The sequence below is a fragment of the Elephas maximus genome, chromosome 12, assembly GCF_024166365.1.
Source record: "Elephas maximus indicus isolate mEleMax1 chromosome 12, mEleMax1 primary haplotype, whole genome shotgun sequence".
NCBI classification, from domain to species: domain Eukaryota; kingdom Metazoa; phylum Chordata; class Mammalia; order Proboscidea; family Elephantidae; genus Elephas; species Elephas maximus.
The window spans coordinates 43,064,457-43,086,615 of record NC_064830.1 but is presented as its reverse complement, the minus strand read 5'-3'; the positions used below and the strand labels follow the sequence as shown (position 1 = coordinate 43,086,615).

The 22,159-nt window shown below is 52.5% G+C and overlaps 1 protein-coding gene across 14 annotated transcripts in view; it reads left to right on the top strand.

Annotated features, from left to right (window-relative positions):
- DNMT3A (DNA methyltransferase 3 alpha) overlaps nt 1–22,159 on the top strand; it is a 130,035-nt gene that overhangs the window by 53,673 nt on the left and 54,203 nt on the right. For 7 of the 14 annotated variants that reach the window (XM_049902559.1, XM_049902556.1, XM_049902555.1 and 4 more), the window contains one exon: nt 15,770–16,040. In XM_049902559.1, the coding sequence (XP_049758516.1) occupies nt 15,770–16,040 (271 nt within the window). Of the gene's footprint in view, nt 1–4; nt 7,775–8,011; nt 8,580–9,374; nt 9,589–10,725; nt 10,894–11,142; nt 13,003–15,769; nt 16,041–22,159 lie in introns of those variants that run through there. The other 7 variants (XM_049902568.1, XM_049902564.1, XM_049902562.1 and 4 more) reach the window with 6 other exon arrangements.

Genomic DNA, 22,159 nt, shown 5'->3' with positions numbered 1-22,159 from the left:
AGTGTTGTGTCGTCACAACCCTCCCCTGCAACACACACATCACTGCTGCCTACAGTCCTCCTGCAGGGACCTCGTGGCAAGGAAGGCCGTGGCCCAGGGCATTAAGATGAGGTGATGGGGTGCACCACTTTGGCTCCAGAGCTCCGTTGAACCCAGCAGGCACCCCCACAACTTCCCTATTTTCTGCATCAAGAACTGGTGGTCCCAAGAGGGCAGGGGTCTTGCACTGGTGAGCCGTGGGGCTGGGCCTTGACCCCAGCTTCCCTGTGCATGTACAGCAGGGGAGTCTGGGAGAGTCCCGAGTCAGTGGCTTCGATGGGTAGGACTTCCATCTCCCTAGCCTGTCTGTAGGCCCTGGGTGGTACAAACAGCTCATGTGCTCTGCTGCTAACCAAAGGAGTGGAGGTTTAAGTCTACCCAGAGGCACCTTGGAAGAAAGTCCTGGTGATCTACTTCCAAAAAACCAGCCATTGAGAACCCTGTGGAGCACAGCTCTATTCTGACACATGGGGTCGCCATGAGTCAGAATCAGCTCCGTGGTAACTGGTTTATTTGGTAGCCTGTCTGTGAAGACTTCCCATTCCTCCCTCCCCATCTGCACACACACTCTGGGCCTCGGCTGCCACCTGGGGAGCCTAGAGGAAGGGGTCTGAGAGTCTGATCAAACTGAGCAGGGAAGAGACCAGGCTGCTGAGTCACTTGTAGGAGAAGAGAACCAGGACCTGTGGAGTGTAGACCTCAGGGCCGACCGCAAGCCCCAGGTTTCTGGGTACCGCTGCTTCTTAGGTCTGGGGGTGCTCTCTGGGGTTGCCTAAGATGAGAGCTCTGGAGGACAAGGCCTATGGGCCACAAGAGCTGGCCTCCCTTCTGCCTTAAATGCAGGGACAAAGCAATCATTATTTCCCAGCACCAAAGACAGCTGGTTCCTTTCTTTTGGCCCCTTCTAGCTGAGAAGGGTAACCTTGGAGCAAGAAGGTGAGGGGAGCCAGGGGCTCCAGATTTGTGAGTCAGCCCTTCAGGGAAATGTTCTCCGCAGAGCAGGGAGCCTGAGATTTTCTCCCTTGGGGTAGCGACTTGGGGTGAATGGTGGCTGAAGTGAAAAGGGGTGGCTGGGAGTTGTCCCAGCCAGAGGTGAGCTGGGTTCTGGGAGGAGGAAGGGGGGTTCGGGGACCTGCTGGGTCCTGAAGTGTGGCCCTGCCGATGTCACTGGAAGATTTGGAGGAAGAGGAGGGGGTAGAAGCTAAGCAGTTGAACTGGGTAAGTAATTTTAAACGTTTTAATATTAAAGCAAACGTGGATATTTTATGGCTTGGACTGAAAAATTCACATGAATTTGAAAGATGAGACCAGGGATTTCAAAGGAATTTCCAGCTTGCATCAGGCTATCCAGGCCGTACTTCCTGGTTCCTAGGGTGCCCTCCACTCTTCTTGCCATGGCGGCACCTTGGGGGAGAAGGCAGAGGGGCACATGCAGCCCAAAGTTTTGGGGGGGGAGCAGGCTGGGGTCAGAGCCCACGGGTAAGTGTGCATCTGCACACGTGACCTCACCCTCCTCGGCTTGGGCTTCCCATGTTCTGGAGAGCAAACTCGCCCTTCCTCTGATCACCTCCACAGCAAATAAAGCCTTTGATTTGTCTTTGGGAGTCTCTGGAGTCGGAGGAAAGGACCATCTCTGATGGGTCAGAGGGTACAGGGAAATTAGGGACAGGCATATGGAAATGTGTCCAGAGATGAACAAATGAGAGCGAGGAGGGGCACAGCCAAGTGGGTCGAGAAGGCTCAGTGAGGCATGCATCCCCCAGCCTGGAACAGAGGCTAGTGCCAAAGGAAAACCACCCCTTTGGAGTCCCACAAACCTGGGTTCAAGCCCTAACTCCACTATTGACCCCCCAGTGTGGCTGTGAACAGGTCACTGCCTGAACCTCAGTTTCCTCCTCTGAAAAACAGATGCTAAGGATGTGTTCTTCCTAGGCCTCTGTGAAAATTAAATGAGTTAGTTCAAGCACCAAAGAGCCTGGCTCTCAGCAAAGGTTGGTCCCCATCCTTACCCGGGCCAAAATTGTCCCATTCAGAAGCACAGCACCCTCAGTTTGGTCTCACAGGAAAGAGCACCTGGATTTGCTGCTTCCCAGCTGTGTGACCTTGAGCAAGTAACTTAACCTCTCTGAGCTTCAGCTTCAAAATATGGCTGCTTGCAGTACCTGGCCTCTCCGCCTCCCAGGGTGCTTTGAAAGCAAAGGAGTTCAAATATGCAGGGTTGGCAGTGTAATAAGCCTGCTTAGCTACAGGGGCCAGTGTCTGTGAGGCCAGTGTCTACAAGGGGCAGTGTCTACAAGGGGCAGTGTCTGCAGGGGGCAGTGTTCACAAGGGCCAGTGTTCACAAGGGCCAGTGTCTGCAGGGCCAGTGTCTGCAAGGCACAGTGTCTACAAGGGCCAGTGTCTGCAAGGGTCAGTGTTCGCAAGGTGGGTGCAGGCCTTTGGAGTCAGGGCCTAGCATTGGCCTTCAGCAGCCCCAACGAGGGAGCTGCACGTCATGTGTAGGTCAGTCTGGATGTGGTTCAGCCATGTCCTAGGTGGCATCTGCAGCCACCTGGACACTCAAGAAAGAGTATGGGGAGGGCAAAGCTGACTGGGGAGGTACCAGCCTGAGGCAGCTGTTCCAAAAGGGATGCTCTGTGCGCTGGGGGGAGCAGAGAAAGACTGACCCCAGAGAAAAACAGGCAGCACGGCCCTTCCTGGGCAGCAGGCCCCAGACCCCCAAGGGAGCCCATGCTGGGGAAATTCCTGCTGCTGCCAGGGTCCCTGGCCCACAAGCCATCTGGTGTGACTCATGGCCCTCAGCACTTGTGGGGCAGGTGCTTGGCCTGGCCGCCTCCCCTCCCCGCAGAGGACTGCAGCAGGGAGAGCTTCTCTGAGACCAGTTGCACCATAGCCCTGGGAATGGATTTCTGAGGGAGGTTTAAAGCAGCTGAGTGTGTCATCCAGCTAAGCCTGGAAAGGGGAGGGGGCTTGGCTAGATCCTGACAGGTGTGCCCATGGGAAAGTGCTGGAGGCGAGAGAAGAAAGCCTGGCTGAAGGCTGGGGTCCTGATCTGTGCAAATGTTGCACATACCACACTGGAGAGGAAGGGACAAAGCATATCCACTAGCATCCTCACCTCCCCCCAGCCTCGAGACTGAGCAGTCTGTGGCTCACTTCTCCTTTTGCTCCCGAGGGCTGTTGATCTTTGCCTTCGGTAGGTGTCTCCCCTGGGTGCCTTCTGCGCACTCCTGCTGCCGCATTGAGTGACACGGCTGCACTCTCACCCCAGCCAGACTCCACCCTGCCCAGTCTGCCCAGGCAGCATGCTTTCTAAAGCTCCCCCTGCCTTCCTCTCCTTAGCAACCAACACTTTCCACTCACTGAACCCCTACCTTGTGCAGGAGCCACACACATGAGTAAGGCTGATCTTTCAATCCAGCGTGCTACAGAAAGGAGTCCACACATAATTACAATAAAGACAATGCATGGCATATCTCCATTCAGGAATCGCCAGGCACTCCATTTCTTATGGGACGAGGTCTAGAATGTTCCATCTGATGATCCAGCCCCTTGCCATCTGACCTCTGCTGCTCTGCATCTCTCACTAATGCTCAGCACCCACCTCCTTCATCATAGGAAACTGTCTGCTTGATGCGTCCTGAACGTGCCAAGCACATTTCTCCACCAAAATTATCCCCTTCCCCAGCCTGGAACAGCCTCCCCTTCTCCCTTCCTGTCCCAGTGCCACAGCCTCTCAAAGCCCATCTGCAAAATAAAGTCCAGTTCAGGCATTGTTGCCCACACCGGGCTCTCCCTTCATGAACTGTTTGTAAAATTCATAAAAATGACCTACTGGGGGAAAAAAAATACAAGCACACTGATCAAGTGCTTGGACCAGCCGTAGCCTGCCGGTCTTGCTTGGAGACACGCTGGTCTGCACACTGTCACCTGTCTGTGTTAAGTACGGAATAGGAGAATAAGTATTTAAACACTTTGGTATCAGTTTGGCATTGTCACCACATCAAACTGCATGATTTTGTATTTTACAAAAGTATCAATTCTTGATGGATTGGAAACTTAAAAACCTGGCCTTCCACCCTAGATAGTTTGAAGAGCAGACGGGGAGAGCTTATCTCTCCTGCTACTTTGACCTTAATGCCACCCTGCGTTGCATAATCATGGAGCCACACTGCACCTGTCTGCCCACCTCACTGAGGACAGGGACCTGAATAGATGCTGGTCTTTGTGCAGCGCTCTGTTGCCTACAGAGGCCTTTCACAATGATGACCTCGTCCAATGCTGACGACAAACCTGTGTGAGAGGTGGGGGCCGCTATCATTATCACCCTGACATTCCGAGGAAGAGACTGAGGTTCAGAGAGGATAAATTTCACACCTCCTGAGTCCAAAGCCAGTGGCCCTCTTTCCTCCTCACCCACCATCTGGCTAACTGGCTCCCAGTAGATATAGGAACGCAGGGCTGTTTGGAAAAACGTGTAGACCTGGTCCAAAAAGTGCACAAAGACAATGCATCTGAGGAGAGAGATTGACCCAATACCACATACCAGGAACCCCACGTGTAAAGAGGGAAAGGCTTCAGGGGGGCTGGGGAGTGAGAGGTGGGCCTGGCTAAGAACTAAGCCCGGCAGCCTAAGCGCCCAGCAGCAGGAAACAGGAAGCGGCTGCAGGCCTGGGCGGGGCCTAGGAAGGGAGCTGGCACCTGAGCCCGGGGGCCTGCAGGCTGGCCAGTGCCCATGGGGGTGGGGAGAGGACAGAAGCGGGAGAGTGTGGGTGTGAGTGTATGTGTTGGGTAGGGGAAAAGGGGCAGCTTCCTGTCCACCAGCTCCCGAGGAAGTTTCAGAATTGCAAGTGAGGGTGTCCGAAGCTGGTTCACTCCTGCTAACAAGCCCAGGCAACCCTGCAACTGTCTTTGCCATTTGTGGGGGTGATAGCTAAAGCACCAGGAGGGACAGTTTCTGCCCTTGCCCACCAGACCCTGGGGGGTACCCTGCTCTGTGGGGCTCCATACCCTGCTTACCAGCAATATGTATTTATTCATTGAAGATTTGTACCCGCCAACTTCCTCCAGGGCTACTTTTGCTCTGAGGGAGCATTCTGAGGTCACCTCTTGCTAAGAATAACCCAGAAAGGGAGGGAGGAGGAGGGGGCCAGGAGCAGGCGCTGAGCTCAGCTGAGCTGGAGCCAATGTTACTTACTCTACTCCATATTGGAGGCCGAGCCTTCAACACAGGGCAGGAGCCAGTGAGTTCAAGAGGGCAGAACTGCCCCGCTGCAGAGCCAAAGATTTGGGGTCTAAACTGGGATAAATCAAGGAATTGCTCTACTACAGCTTAATCCAGCTGGGCGCAGTTTAACTCAGATATTGGGAGTTTGCAGCATTGGGTAATTTGCCAACCTAATAGGACATTTTGATTCTACTCCAAGTTAAGACAGAGCTCAGATCCCCTCTTGCCCAAGCTCCCTCCTGCCCCAACCTATCGAAGCATGACTCAGTGACCCTGTGGCTCTTGTTTCTATGCACATTTCCTGAAAGAGTGCCCCTCATTCCTGGGCTCCAGCCCCTGGTTGGGGCCTTTGAGGTGGCGTTTCTTCCTGTCAGCCCATGTCAGCATGCATTGTTGCTTGCCCTCCTGTCTTCTCATGTCTTTGAAGGTGTGAGGAAACAGTTCTGTAATGTATCTCATGAGGTTAGAGGCTTTCTTTTAACTGCTCACTGCAGATTCCACCTGCTCGTTCCCCACCTGATCAGTCCCGTCAATACCCACTAACTGAAGCCAGTACAGAGGGGCCTGGTCAGTGGTTTGGACTCAAGTGTTTCAGGCCTTCAAAGGAGGCTGGGAAGTCAGGGAAAACATGTTGGAGGATTTGGGGCTTGACTTGGACCTTAAAAGGAGAGTAAAGTCCCTGTGTGGTGCAAACAGTTAATGGTCTCAGCTGCTAACGAAGAGGTGGACTATTCGAGTCCATCCTGAGGCACCTTGGAAGAAAGCACTATCCATCTTGAAAAAAATCAGTCCTTGATAACCCTTGCAGCATAGCTCTACCCTGACTCACATGGAATCACCAGGAGTTGACTAGACGTTGGCAACTTGCATTTTTAAAATGTAGGGGGGTGGGCGGTGGTAGCGAAAGGTGTTCCTACAAAGGCCCTTCAGAGCAGAGATGTGGAAGAAGGAATGCTTGAATGGGTGTGGCATTTTGTGGGGAAGCCTGAAGGCAAGGACAATGGGCAGATTGGTTTGACTGAGGAGGGTTCATTTAAAAATGGTTTTGATTTTGGTTGGAAAGGCAGTTTGCAGGCAGTTGAACTGTAGTTATCCGGAAGGTGTTCGAGAAGGGGATGGGGTGATGGGATCCGTGTTTTGGGCAGTTGGTATCTGTGAACATGATAGGTTGAGCGCAAACAGATGCATGGAGATAGGAAGGCGGGTGGGGTCAGGTGGTACCACAAGTTGCCCTGCGGGCATGTTAGGTGACAGCAGTGGGAAGAAAGAATTAGCGGGACCTGTGTGCTGGCCACTAGGGATGAGGGAAACCCCAGTGAGGGCGCGACAGGGATATTGTCAGAACTGTTATCTGAGACTGAGACTTCTGGAAGGGAACAAGTTTGGCAGGGGCCATTGCGGAGGCCACCTTTAGATAGCTGGTCTTATTGGAGGAGCATCTGAGGAAGGTCTTAGAATCTCCATTTTTCCAAAAATCCCTTTATTTCCACCCTTCCCTGAGGGGTGACTCCCAGAGTCATACCTTCTAGGGCCACCTCCAGCAAAAGCCATCTACTCCCACAGGTCTTGGCCTCCATAGTCTTCTGGGTGCTATGTAAGTGAGCTTTTCTAAAGCTGGTGTCGCACCTGTATTGCTCCAGCCACAGCAGGTACATGCCGACACACGCCTCTGAGGGAGAGTTGTTGACACTGGGTTTCTTCCATCATCTCCACCTAGAGAAATTTGGGCATTTTGGTTCTGCCATCTCAAGAAAGACGTAACTGAGCTGGAAGAGCTCCAGGGAAGGGCAGTTAAATTGATCAAGGGGAAGAAGAGGCTGCCAAGTGAGGACAGACTAAAGAGATTATGACTGTTCGGTCTGGAGAGACAAAGGCTGAGGGGATGCGATTAAAGCTGTGCCATGGTGTCGGGTGGGGCAGGATGCGCACAGCACAGGCCGGCGCTGATTAGAAACTTCAAAAAGGTAAATGAAGCACAGGAAAGAAAGCGCCATTTTCCATGGTGAGTTCTCCTCTGACCGAACCTATCACCCTCTGGATGGCAAAGGCTGAAAATAGAAACAACTTCAAAAGAGATTTACTTAAATACGTAGCTTTTCTATACGTAATGGCTCTTTTAAGGGAGTCTCCAGCTCACTCCAAAATCCGTTTAGGTTGACTTCAAGGAGGACAGCCAGGCCCTCTTCCAGGTGGACAGGTGTCCCTGTTGGAAAGGGAACCCCACGTGGGCTGGCCACTCCCTGGGCATGTTCATTCTTGCCTCCATTTGCTATGGTTTGCAACAGTCCAGCAGGGACGTGGACCAGGTGACCTCCAAGGCTTCTCTGTGCCCAGAAGTAGTTCTTTCCTCACACTTGAGTTTCTCTCTCTCTCTCTCTCTCACACTCACACATGCTTGCACACACTCACACATGCTTGCAAACACATGGTGGGGGGAAGATCTCTGAGGAGGAAGGAGGAAAGGCACCTCTCACCATAACTGGTGAAGGAAGTGGTGGGACCTGAGAGGTGGGTGCCCAAGCTGGGGTCTGGCCTCTGGCCCTACTGTCCCTTGACCCCACTGGTGCCCCTTTTAGCCACTCTAGTGGAGAGAAGGAAATCTGTAGGGATCAGATTCCTATTTCCAAAGTTTGGGCACCTGTCTCTATTCACCTCGGGAGAGTTGAGCAGGGAGGCCTTTGGGGACCTCTGGGGGTGGGGAACGGGGTATGCAGACCTCTACTTCCTCAAGGCCACCTCTGGCTGCAACCAGAGCTCTCCAAGGGAGTACCACCAGCAGAAGGGGGCAGTGAGGAAGGGCTGAGGCAGAGGAGCTAGTGAGGGAGCACTGGCCCAGTGCCAGCCCTTCCGAGGCAGAGCTGCCCTGCTTACGTGGACATGCGGCAGTTTCCTGAAACCAGAGTCAACCTGGAAAAATCCAGGACTGGGTGGGGGGCCGATGGGCTCGCAGGAGCCGAGGATCTGGGCCGGCTGAGCGGCGGGTGTGAGTGGAGGGGACTTCTCTCTGTGTTTTGTTTACACCGCTCTGCGTCCATGCGCATCTCTGTCCTCTGTCGTGCGTGGCGGCAGTCGGGTGTCTGCGGGCCTGTGGCGCGCCCCTTATGTGTGTGCGCGTGTGATCGTGTGCCTGTGTGTCTTTAATCGAGAGGCCGTGGCTGGCCGGACGCCCGGGTGCCCGGATGGCACGGCGCTGAGCCCGCGGAGCCGCGCTCTGCACAATGGCAGGCCCGGGCCCGAGGCCCTGACGCCCGGGCCGCAGCCACCCGCCTGGCGCGGAGCAGAGGGGCCGGGGCGGGCAGCCCGGGTGAGTGAGGTGAGGCCGCGGAGGGGAAGGGGAGTGGCCGGGGGACGGGGCGGAGGAGGCCGGGGAGAGGCGGGTGCCCAGGGCAGGTGTGGACCAGGCCAGAGGCCGGGAGGCGGCGCCCAGCGCCCACCTTAGCCGCGCCCGCCCCGCCGTCGCCCCGCCGCCTGGCCTCGTACTGCCCTGGGGTCTGCGGAAAACGGCCGGCGGTTCTCAGCCACAGCCCCCAGCCTCGGCATGGAGGGCAACAGTGGCCAGATATCCAGGCACTTACAGTCGGGGAGGACGGCACCCGGGGCCCCTCCACTCGGGAAGGTGGGAGGTTTGGTGAGGATCAGAACCGAGGTGCGGAGGAGGGAGTAAGGCGGCTGGAAAAAGGCCGTGGGACGGCCCTGCGCCCCCTGAGTGGTGCTCCCTGTGGCCCGGCTCCTGCTGCCCCAGTGAGTGAATGGGCTCCTGCACTTCCAGATCCTAGGGCCCCATCTGCCTTGTATTGTTTTCCTCACCTCTTGTGTTCCAGGGGTGTGTGTGTGTGTGTGTGTGCGCGCGTGCGCGCGCGTACGCAACATCATAACTATAATAAAGCAACTCTTAAAAAATCACCCATCCCAATTTGGATCCCCAGCACTTTGCTCCCCCTGCCCCAGATATGTCCCCACTTTGGGTGAAGGAGGTACCAGTAGTTCTGGTGTCTACTCCAGACTTTGAGCAAAGGAGAAGGACAAGGTGACAGGCGGTTGGGGTTGGGGAAGTGCTTTCCATTTTGACAGGTTCACTGCAGAGGGTTCCTTCTTGCTTTGCCTCTAGCTTTTGTTTGGGGTGGATGCTGCCAAGGAAGCCACCAGCAGCCTTTCCCTGGCCCTTTCTAGGATATCAAAGCTTCTTCCTTCTTGGAACCCTTGAGATTTGGGAGGCTGGGCTTTTCCTGAGACTCAGCCCAGAGGAGGGTGTGTTTACAAATGCCTCTCCGGTACCTGGGTCATCCTGGAAGCTTCACCACTTAGCAAATGTGTGACCTGAGGTAAGCCTTGGAGCATTTTTCATCTGAAAAGTGAGAATAACACTTCCTACCTCGGGATGATTGTGATAATTACATTTATTAATTTTACAAGCATATTGATGCCAGGCCCTTTGCTGGAACGATTTGGAAGGGAAAGAAATAAAAAGACAAATAAGGCAAAGCTCACAGTCTAAGAGGGAGACACAGAGTAAACAATTAGATAGTCAGATGAGAGCTGTGAAAGTGTGTGAAAGCGCCTTGTAAACAAATGTGGATGCACTGGTTAGGGATGAGGGGGAGCAAATGCTGGAGTGAACTTTACCCCCATCCTTCAGGGCGAGGCTGGGCTGCAGCTGTCCATACCTGCCAACTACACAGGGTCTTTGGAGCTGAGGGGTGGGAGTAAGGGCACCAAAGACCAGGGAGCTAGCACAGGTTCCTCCGTGTGTGTGTGTGTGTGTGTGTGTGTGTGTGACAGAGAGAGACAGACAAGTTGTTAAATGTTCACCATTTTGGAAAAAGGCAGTCCCTGGTCAGTGCCCCTACCCTCAGCCCAGGGTTTCTCAACCTCAGCATTATTTTGGGCTCCATAATTCTTTGTTGTGGGGCTGACCTGTGCCTTGTAGGATATTTAGCAGCATCCCTGCCCTCTACCCGCTAAATGCCAGCAGCACCCCTGCCATCCCCATGTGACAACCAAAAATGTGTCCAGACACGTGGCCAAATGTCCTCTGGAGGGTGAGGGTGGGGCAAAATGGTGCCCAGTTAAGAACGACTGCCTTAGTCTGTTCAGAATAAGCTCCCACAGGAGAGGCCTGATTAGGGGTGGTAGAAAACAGAGAAACAAGAGGCTATTGTCCCAGGGTGGAGGGTTCTGGCCTGGAAGGAAGGGAAGGTCAGCATACTCTGAGGGACCCCAGGAGGTGGTGGCCAGGTTTGTAGACCTGGAGTGAGGGAGGCCTCCTGGATGGGGTGTTGAGCAGTGGATGACAGGATCAAGCTTTACCTTGTGTCAAAACTTGGGATGACACTAGCGTCATGACCCTTTAGTTACCTGTTCCCTGTCCTTCCCCCCCCCCAAGCCCCCATTCCCAGGGGAGGAGAAGCAGGGGTGCTCACTGCCATAATCCCCATTCTGCCATCCCTCCCCCCCGCCAGCCCCTCTGGTGAGAAGCAGAAGGTGAAATTGTCACTTTGGGCTGCAACTGCTGTTGGTACCTTCTAAGAAGGCCGAGGGCTTCCGCTGCTCCCTGCCCCACCCTTCAGAGATGGGCAGGTCGGGGTGAAGTGAGTGACCTGGGTGTGCTGTGTCTCCAAGAGTTCAAGGCAAGTATAAACATAAAGGCAAACAAACAAACCAACCCAGAATATTTAACAGTTATATCTGACGTGGCAACAAAGCTGAAACTCTCTCTAAGCCTGTGAGCAGGATGCTCTCACCCTCACCTTAGCCTTCAGCAGGAGCTCCTGCCAGGTGCCTGACTCCATGCTGTCTTTGTTGGATAAAGCAAAGTCCCTGCCTTCAAGGAGTCAACAAGCTAGTGTTGACAGGGGGAAGGAGAGAAGAAGACAGAGGTGAAAGGAGGGCCTGGGGGGTGGGGAGTAGAGAATAGTGCAGGCCTGGCTGGGTGTACGTCCCTGAGTGGTGCAAAGAGTTTACACTATGCTACTAACTGAAAGGTTGGCAGTTCAAGTCCACCCAGTTTTGGCAATAGATTTGGTTTCTTTTATTGGCTGAGTGTATCCTTTCCCAGTCGGCTTCCAGGCCTTGGTTTGTGTTGTTCTTCTCAACTAAGATGACCCTTTTATTGAGCACCCAGCTCCTCCCAAGAGTTGTTCCAGGCCATTTACCTACAGACCTTCTTGCTCCCTTTCTCACAGAGGTTTTCTGCAGGTGAATTTGACCTGCCCGGTTACCCAGGGCCCCAGAAAGAGGCCCAGTAAGGGGCTGCTACATAGCTGAGAAGGCACATTCTTTTTTCTTTTTCAAATTTTTACAGGTATACAATTTTTTTTTAAATAATGTTTTATTGTGTTTTGAGTGAAAGTTTACACAGCAAATTAGATTCCCTTTAACAATGTTTGTACAAATTGTTCCGTGCCCTTGGTTACAATTTTTACATGTGTCAGCATTCTCTTTATTTCCATTCTATTTGTTCTGTTTCCATTGATCTAGCTTCCCTTCCCCTCCTTGGCTTTTCATCTTCGCTTTTGGGTGAATGTTGACCATTTGGTCTCATACAGTCAATTGCTTAAGGGAGCACATTACTCACGGGTGATATTGTTTATTCAGCCAATCTAGTATTTGGCTGATAGGTGACTTACAGAAATAGCTTCATTTCCAAGTTCAAAGGGTATTTTAGGGTGATAGGTACTGGGGTTCCTCTAGTCTCTATTGGTCTATAGGCCTTTTTTAGGAATTTGAGTTTTGTTGTACATTTTTCTCCCTTTCTATCCAGGACTTCCTATTGTGTCCGTAGTCAGAATGGTTGGTAGTGGTAGCCGGGCATCATCTAGTTCTTCTGGTTTCAGGTTAGAAGAGGTTGTGATTCCTGTGGGCTATTAGTTCTGTGGACTTCTTTCTTCTTTGAGCCTGTGATTTCCTTCATTCTCCTTGCTCCATACGAGTAGAGACCAATAGTTGTATCTTAGATGGCTGCTGGCAAGCCTTGAAGATCCCAGATGCTACTCACCAAACTAGGATGTAGAACATTATTGTTGTGAACAATGTTTTGCCAGCTGAGTAAGTTGTCCTCAGAGACTACAGTCCCGAGCCTTTTAACCCAATGAACCAATCCCACGAGTTGTTTGGATATGTCTAGGAAGCCTCAGGAGGCAAATTGTTGATGGGCAAGGTGGACCAGGGTTAGCCTTGGCAGGAGTCATCTGCTTCCCCTAATCCCAGAGCTTTGACTCAGGGCTCAACCAGAATCAGAGAGGGAGGGCAACAAGGGGTAGGATTGTGGCAAGAGAGGGGGCATAGGCTGGCGGGATCAGGGGAGATTTCAGCTCACCGAGCTAATTCCAGAGCTGTGCAGAAGACCCCCACACCTTCATCCACCGAGCAAATCCGGCTCCTACAGGGCTTTGGTGTGTCTGATGCTGCTCTAGACTGAGATCTTCCAGGGCAGGGCTGGGGCAGGGTGCTAAGTCAGTGTCCTTGAATTACTGGGTTAGTGGGGACCCTGGGGTTATTTTGGACCTCAGAGCAGGCACTCCCAGGTCTCTATGCTCTGGAGTTGGCAGTCAACAGGAAATGAGTCCCAGGGTGAGAGGAGCCTTTGTGGTCCCCCGGCAGGAAGTGAGTGACAGTGGAGTTGTCTCGAGCAGCTTCGTGGGGCTGGGAGCAGGCACTGTGGGGCTCAGAGCCTGCCCCGACTTTAAGTGTCTGTGTGGCAGCAAGTGGCTAGAGGAGAGGAGAAGGACACGGCCATGGTAAGAGACTGGCTTTGACCAGAATTTCTCAGCCTAAGTTGGCTGGGCTGGGTTCCCCCACTCCCTGGTAGGCCTGTGCCATGTTTGGGGCTTGGTGATATTTGGCATGGGAGTGGCTGTGGGGACAGGAGCTCTCCCCACTTTCCAGGCTACATGGGTAGTCTCTCTCTCTCATACTGAGCCTTGAGGACTGAGAGGATTTACGTCAGGGAAGAACTTTCTAGGTAGGGGGTGTGACTTTGCTTAAGTGAGGCAGCAGGAGAGACCTTTGCGAATCCTGGAGAGGATATGCGGTCGGCATAAGGGAACAGTAGCTGAGAAGATAATCAGGGGGTGTTCCACCTTTCCTGTGCTTGGCCCCCTGGCTATGCTGTGTTGGCCCTTGGTGCCCAAGCCTAGTGGAGGACCCCTTGCTTCCACCAGAGGCCTATTCTTTCTCTTGTTGCAGTCCCCCACCCCCAACTGCTGAGGAGCACACGTGTGCCGCTTCCAGGGGAGGTTCTCCCTCCTGGAAGCAGGGCTGCCCTGGCTGCCTGTACAGCCTGGAAGAAGCATCTTGGCAAGGCCCTGGAGTTCCTTCTGCTCCCCCTCAGGCCACTCTGTGCACCCAGAGCCTCATCCCAGAAGGACAGCATATCTGAGAGGACTCCAGTTTGGCTCTGCTTTTTTCCAAGGCCCTCATCCCTCTTTGCCTTCTCTGAGAGGTTCTTTACCAGATAGCAGTGGGCTCAGACCTTTAGAGCAGAAAGCAGCCTTGGCAATTGACATGCTGTGCAGGGGAGGGGCCGCGGAAACAGGTGTGCACATGAGTGGTACAACTTTTTGGGGGGTGTTTGGCAGTATCTACACACACTGTAATGGGCATGCCCTTTAACCTAGCCAGTCCACTTCTGGAACGCCATTCTGCCGAATACGCAAGTGCACAGAGCTGTAAATACTAGGTGTTCATGGCAACATGGAAGATAAATGCAACAAAAAGCAAATCAGTGTAAATGCCCACTATGAGAGAACTGAATAAATTAGGGAACACCCATAAGATAGACTGCTGAGCAACTGCTAAATAACACAGGACAGACCCATATGCACTGGTATGGAGAGATGCCTACCGTCACTTGTTAAATGAAAAAAGCACGTTGCAGAGTACTGTGAAGAGCATACCATTTTTTTTAATGGATCTGATGTGTGTATGAATACATGTGTATGTACATGTATCTTACACACGATCTGAGAAGCATAGAAAAAAAGTCTAGAAGGATACTTGCTGAACTGTTAATAATGGTTTACTTTTGGGGAATGTTTTTGTGGGTAAGAGATTGAAACTGGAGCTGTAACTTTTTAGTACCATTCTTTTGTGCTGTTTGCATTTTTATATGTGTCTTACTATTATAAATGAAAAAAGAGAGAAGACTTAAAAAGAAGGAAAAAGCCCCTATTGGCCTAGCCTTGTCATCTCGTTTTACAGGTGGGGAAACCGAGGCACCCTCTCAGAGCAGTGCCTTAGGTGAGGTCATGGGCCAGCACTGTTTGACAAGATGATACTGTCCCTGCCCGTATACGGCACAGGCAGGCATTCTACAGATGGAGCCAGCAGGGGAGGGTGTGCCGAGTGCAGCCTGGTGCCCATGGGTATGGCAGAGCTGGTGAGCATGGGGAACTTCTTGCCTTTTCTTGGACCAAGCTGGACACTTACATTCTTCCTGAGATTTCCTGGCTCCTTACCTCCAGAAGGCTGAGGACCAAGTGCTCACACACGGCAGAGCCCAAGGGGCATCGGAATCTCCTGCACTTGCTCTGGCCTTAGAACCTGGGTGACCGCTGGCAAATCACATAGCTCTCTGAGAGCCTCTGTTTCCTCACCTGCATCCCAGAGACCTTGAGAGGCTCTGAAGGGATGATGGGTGTAAAAGAGCTTTGCGTACCATGCAGTGACACATATGAAAGACGGTTATGATTAATCATTTTTATTTTTATTACCTGCAACCTGAACGAGTTCAGTTCTTAGGCTCTTGGGACCGAGGGCATAAAGCCATAGATTTCCTTTTGGAGGGGTGGATGGAGGGCAGGAGCTAGGAAGGAGTTTCTGTAGAGAGTGCAAATTGCCTGCTGGGCCCTTGGCTCTGCTGAGAGCCGGGGGAACCTGTGGCGGCCAAAGCTGAGGGGAAGAGCTGGGCTAGGCTTTGAGGCCCAGAGGAATGCTTCTTGGTGAGGCTACCCTTTGACGTTCACACGCCACTCTGCCACTTAATTGATGTTGACCCTGAACCTCAGGGGACCAAGAGGAAAGCCAGGAGGGCTCTGACCACTGAAATCAAACCATCCCGGGGTTAGCAGAATTGACCTGGTAGCTTGAGAATCTTCTGAGGCGGGGCCCAATTTGAACTGTGGATAACATGAGGAATATTTGTGTTTGAATAGGGGCAGCATTCTGGGAGGCAGAGAAGGCTGGGAAACTGAGTGCAACCTCAGTGTGTGGGGCTGGGCTGGGCTGGAGCTTGGGATCAGGCTGGCGAACCTGCTTGGACTTTTCTCCCATTTTTTAAGCTGGGGTCCATAGAACCTTTGACTTCAGGGGTCAGGCCTGTGAACCTCTTGAAATTGAGATCAGTATTATGAATGTATTTACTTGCGTGAGCGTTGATGTGAACACAGTTCTCTGGACAGAGGGTACATAACTTTCACTAGAACTTCAGAGAGGTCAGTGACTCAAAAGAGGCTCAGGCCACTTGGTCTAATTAACCCTCCTCTCGTGTATCTTTCATCGTTCCAGGTGGAAAGCAGTGACACGCCGAAGGACCCTGCGGTACCCTCCAAGTCCCTGTCCATGGCCCAGGACTCAGGCCCCTCAGAGCTGTTACCCAATGGGGACTTGGAGAAACGGAGTGAGCCCCAGCCAGAGGAGGGGAGCCCCGCTGGGGGACAGAAGGGCGGGGCCCCTGCAGAGGGAGAGGGTACAGCCCAGACCCCGTCTGAAGCTTCCCGGGCAGTGGAGAATGGCTGCTGCACCCCCAAGGATGGCCGAGGAGCCCCTGCGGAGGAGGGTGAGTCCTTGGCACAAGGGGCAGCCTCTTTGGGTTCGCCTGGATTCCCTGAGTGTTAGACCTGGGGCCTAGCAGGCCAGAGGAGGAGCTGGAGGGGTGGGCTGGGGTGGTAGCTCAAGGTCTGCTTGCCAGGGCTCTGTGCCTTGCAGCCTACTGGCTGAATGCAGCCTGCGCACATGTTTTATTTGGCCTACGTAGTGTTTTAAACATTTCAAAAATTTTAGTTGCCAGAGTTTAAAAATCAAGAAATTTTGCATAAAAATCTGGAGCTTGGGCTTCTCATGAAAAAAACAAAGCTAGATCTGGCAACAGCAGGCTTGCATAAAGCAAACGGTGCTGAATTAGGACAATGGCCATCCTCCCTTAAGCTGGGTGTACACCTGGGTTTGCCTCAGCCTGCACCTGCCTGCTTTCTTTCAAATGACCTGCAACTTTTGAGGGCATTGTGCTTGTAGCCCTTGGCCTGGGCGTTCCAGGGCAGCAGTTGCCCTCATGGGCATTCAAAGCCATTAACCTTCCCCAGTGCAGATGCCCTGAACCTGCCATAGTTTGGTTCACTTGGTGGAAATTTGGTTGTGACAACGTGGACTGGGGAGAGGAGTGCAGTGAAGAAGCCCTAGATTTGGAGTGTTGGAGACCCAGCAGGGAGTTGGATGAGGGTGGGGGTTGCCTGTGCATTGTCCAGCCCCAGCTTCTTCATCTGGGGACTTTATGGCCCAGCCAGGAGACCTGGAAAGTGGCCCACTTTTCTGTTTCAGGTTAAGCCAGCTATTTCAGGGCCAACCAAGCTGTAAACATGTTAGTAATGAGGACAACTAGCATTTGTATAGGGCTTCACAGTTTACCCAGCGCTTTCTCATACATTATCACATTTGATCCTCCCAGGGCCCTGCCAGGTTGTTTTGCATATGTGCATTTTAATTTCAGAAAGTCTTCCTTCCAAGTGTGTATGAAGGAATGAGTAAATTGATTAATTGGCGTAACTTATATTGCATGGATCCAAATCTAATATTCATGCAGGGTAGAGAGCATTCCAGAAAAGATTTCCAAACTATGAAAATAATATCTATCATTCGTTTATCATTCAACAAATATTTATGATGCTTCCACTATGTACAAAGCCCTTTCTGAGGCACTTTGCATCAGGGCTTCAAACTGGTTCTTCCTGGTGCAGTCATGCCCGAAGAAGCGGACCCAGAATGGACCTGAATTTTTAAAATGTGGGAGAAGTGGAACGATAAGCAGAACGGGAAAAATTACAGGTCAAAGCTCTGCTAGGAACTTAATCTCCCTCTTAGAAAACAAGGGCAGTGTGCACGTTGCATAACAACCAAATTTCTTGACCGGCAGAGTCAAAAACATCAGTGCCCCACTCAAAGATGGTATCCGACCATGCTGCTTTGAATGTGTATTGCTCTCCACAGTCCTGACAGTAATCCAGTCTCCCACATCAAGCTCCTGAAAGGGCTCACTACACCTCTTCCGAGTCCAGGGCTTCAACTTACTTGGGTTCCACTTATCATTCTGTTTCACCCAAATTTTAAAAATTCGGTTCTGTTCGCATTTTGCTTCATTGGCCACGACTGAATCATTTCCAACCAGTTCAAAGCCCTGCTTTGCAGCCATTGTTTTATTTACTCCTCCAAACAATCATATTCAAGAAATTTTTTTATCCCCATTTGAAGGTCAAAAAATTGAGGCTTAAGAAGATTAAATGACCTGCTCAAGACTCTCCCGCAATCCCCAGCTTTTCAGTGGCAGATCCAGGATTCTAATCTTAGTCTCTGACTTCAAATTGGGTAACCTTTCCACTATCCTCTGCTGTTCTGGAATGGGGCTCAGGACCAGGGCAGGTTCTTGAACTCTGCAGGCCTCCTTGTCTTACCTTAGTGCTTCCTTGGATATGTCCTCTGACACTTTGTGGGGGTGATGGAAGGGCACCTGAGTGGAGTGATATAGGGGGAGAAAGGGAGAAGACACCATCCTAGATGTGCAAGAGGAAGGTCTGTCTACCAGCCAGCCCTTCCCAAACATGGTGCTCTCTACGAGGCAGGTCTCAGTTGATTTCCAGGATCCTGGAATTCCACTATAACTGGTGCCAAGCTGCTGCCTAGGCCCCCGGGCAGTCCTTCCTGCCCTGGGGGATGGAGCCTCATCTGTAAGGCTGTTCTTTAAGCCTTGATGGGTTGCTTTTGGTTTAGGATTTCCCTGTCTCCATTTCTAGTTCTTTCCAGGAACTCCTTCTTCAGGCAACAGATGTTTATTAAAGAACATTTAGGATGTACCAGAATCTGTGCCAGGTATTGGGGAAGCCATAATGAATGAACACCTGGTTCCTGCCCTTAAGGACCTCACAGTCTTCTGGACAGACAGGTGTTAATCAGAAGTCCCACTTATGAGTGTGATTGTGCACAGAGATAAGTGCTCTAAGGGGAAATAACACAGGCCTATGAGGAACTCTCATAAAGGAGGCTGGTTAAGCCTGGGATGTGATGCCCGAGCGGAAGGATGAGCTGGAGCGCATCAGGTTGGGGTGGTGGAGGGAGAGAAGGTGTGAAGACTCAGGGCGCAGGCAGGCAGGGCACCCAGGGAGCCGAAGGAAGGCCATGTGGCTGGAGTGGAGAGAGAAAGGGGAGAGGGTGTAAGATGAAGTAGAGGGGAGACAGGGCAAGACCATGAGGGCCTTCGAGGCTGTGTTCTCAGGGGTGATGTGATCAGCTTTGTGTTCTGAAAAGATCACTTTGCCGTCTGGATCATGCAATGCGATGGAAGGGCTGGGAAGTAGGCTGACTGGCGAGGAGGCTGCTGTAGGAGTTGGGGAGGGGAGGGATGCTCCAATGAGCAAGGTGGCAGTAGAGGTGGAGAGAAGCGGACAAATGCAGGACACGAGGGGAAGGGAAGAGGGTGTCAAGGATGACTGCTGGGTTTGGAACTTTCACACACTGGGTGGACCTTCCTCAGAATCTGAATGCTGAGCATGGTGAGCAAAAATGCTCAAAGGCTCCTTGATCTCCAGACTTTGTCCTTGGAGCACTCCTGTGTGATCCCAGCTAATCAGGAAGTTGAGATACTGGCAGGGATCAGAGCTGGTGGGATCCCTGAAGGCCACTGCGAATTGCCCAGATGCTGAGATTGGTGAGACATCACCAAGAGGGGTGGGCAGCAGCCTACTGGAGGCTCTGCCAGGCTACAGCAGGCAGTGGTTTAATCCAGGGTATTGAGGCTTGGCCACTTTCGTGGCAGTCAGCTGACATCAAATGCATGTTCAGCTGGTGCATTCAGATGAGGAAGCAGACTAAGGCCCCAGGGAGGAAGTGACTTCGCCGTGGTCTTTAGTTCCCCTCTGTCTTAGTCATCTAGTGCTGCTATAACAGAAATACCACAAGTTGGTGACTTTAACAAAGAGAAGTTTATTCTCTCACAGTCCAGTAGGCTACAAGTCCAAATTCAGGGCGTCAGCTCCAGGGGAAGGCTTTCTCTCTCTGCTGGCTTCGGAGGAAGGTATTTGTGATGCATCAGTCTTCCCTTGGTCTGGGAGCACCTCAGTGCAGGAACCTCAGGTCACTGCTTTCTTGGTATAAGGTCCCCAACTCTCTGCTTGCTTCCCTTTCCTTTGATCTCTTGAGAGATAAAAGGTGGTACAGGCCACACCCCAGGGAAGCTTCTTTTACATTGGATCAGGGTATTACAATCCCACCCAAATCCCCTTTAACATAAAATTACAATCACAAAATGGAGGACAACCACAGAATACTGGGAATCATGGCCTAACCGTCGATACACACATTTTTAGGGGGACATAGTCCATAACACCCTCATTCCAGATCTCTGTTCAGGGGGCCCCAGTGGTCTCCCCTGGACCCCTTTCGTTAGTTCTCATACAGGAAAGATAGGAGGGCTTTAAGGCAACATGCCTGTGGCTGGGCACCCTCCTGTGTGCACGTAGGGCCCTCAGATCCTATAATACAGCCAAAAGAAAGAACCAGGAACAGGGGAGTTGATGAGACATAGGGACAAGAGCCAGCTTCCAGCCAGCGTCTGAGCAGCACCTTGGGTCTGCTCCTGTGCTCTAAGCGTTAATACTACAGCTGTGATAATAGTAACAGTGGCAGTGTGGCTTTATTTACTGAGTGTCAACTCTGTGTGGCGTGTTCAGCATCCCCACTACTCAAAGTGTGGTCCACGGACAGCTGAGCACCCACTTCACCTGGCAACTTGCTTGAGATGCGGAATCCCAGGCCCCATCCCAGGCCTATGAATCAAAATCTGCATTTTCAAAAGAGATCCATGTGATTTGTTCGCATTTTAAAGTTTGGGGAGTCCTGCTCTGTATGTATTCTCTTCTTTAATCCTCACGATCCTGTGAGGAAGACTCTTATTTTGTCCCCATTTTTCAGATGGAGACAGTGAGGGTTCAGGAAAGTTAAGTCACTTACCCAAGATACTATAACTGGTAGAGGCCCAGGTTAGGGTCAGCATAAGCTCCCCTCTGCCCAGACCAAGCATAGGCCCACTGTGGGCCTGGTACTGCCTGCCTTCTGAGGTCAGCCTGGCCTCGGCGCTGTCATGGAGATTTGGGCTCATTTTAAAGAGAACTTGGAGTGGTCCCCAACTGAGCATGCTTAGGCCCACAGGTAAATGTTAGCAGCACACTGCCTCGCCTGCTCCCAGGACCTGAGATGCCCTAGGGTCATGTGCATGCCTGCCAGGCCGCCCTCCCTGAAAGGCACATAGCCACCTGGCCCTGCCTGTGACCCTGGGTCCAGGCCAGGAGCAGATGGACTTCAGAGGCAGTGTTGAGAGAGCTGCTGACCCTCCTTGACTCATGACAAGTGCCGCATTCGGAGGCAGCCGAGCTTGTTTTGCCTGGCCAGGCTGCAAAGTGAGTGAGTGTGTATGTGCATGTGTGTGTATTCACTCAAGTGGGCATGTGCAGAATCTGTCGGAGAAAATTCCAGAAGGAAGCGAGTTAAAAACTGCATAAGGCAAAGCAATTGTGTTTTAGGGAGCATAGGGGCTAGGGGATGAGGAAGGATGAAACATTAAAGAATAACGTATTGTAGTCTAGTGTAAAGAGAGCTGGCTTGCGAGTCAGGAGTCCTGAAATCCCATCTCCGTTCTGGCAGTAAGTCAGTCATCTCCCTGGGCCTCGGTTTCCTCATCAGCAGAATTCGGGGCTTGATCCCCCTCCCTGCTCCTAAGCATAATCGTGCTAAGGAGGGCCTCAGGAAGGAAACTTAGAGGTCTAAAGGCGGGTAGGGACGAGAATGCAGCCGGGGCCTGACTCCCAGGCCCAGGTCCGTCCCGGGGGATCCCTGGTTCCAAACTCATGGCTGCCACAGCTGTTCCCGGAGCCTCAGATCGGGGTCCGGGGGCTGCCCTGCCGGCCCACCGTGCTGCAGCCCTATCAGCGGGCAGGCAGGTGCCCCCTTCTGGCAGCCCAAAGCCTCACGTGGGGAATGTTGAGGTTGGAGAGGAGGAGGGGAGCCCCTGCCCAGGCCGGAGGGAAGCCCGGGGCAGGCTGGGAGGGGAAACGCGGCCCTAGAGCTGAGGCCCCAGAAGAAGTTGGGGCACTTGCTGTGATGAGAGAGAGGACCTAAAGGAAGGACGGAGGTAGAGACGGAGAAATTAGGGGTGAGACATACCTTAAAAGGCCTGTCATGTGCAAAGCATTAGGAAATACACTCTCACCCACGTGCTCTCACCCACACAGTACCCATGACAGACAGACTCACTTCCTCCCACGCATCTACCTCAACAGTCTGCTCGTCATCACTCCTCGTACTATACCCGAGGTGTGTGGCGCCATGTCTGTACATCCACAGGTGGGCCGAGCCGGTGCCCAGGGCCCTTCCCCCCGTCCCTCAGTGCTCTGGGGCCTGACTGGGACTGGGCTTGGCAGGAGTCGCTGTAACCCAGAACAGGGGCCACTGAGGACAGAACACTGTCCTGGGCGTACAGATATAGAGGGCCTCAGGCCTTGGCAAGAGGGAGGGAAACACCCTCTCAGGTGGCTGAGGATTCAGAGGCCTTAAATGCTGTGTCTGGTTTCCGCTTCAGAGCCAGGAGATGAAGTAGGGGCTGTTTTTTCCGTTTTTGGCTCTTTGTGTCCCCCCTTC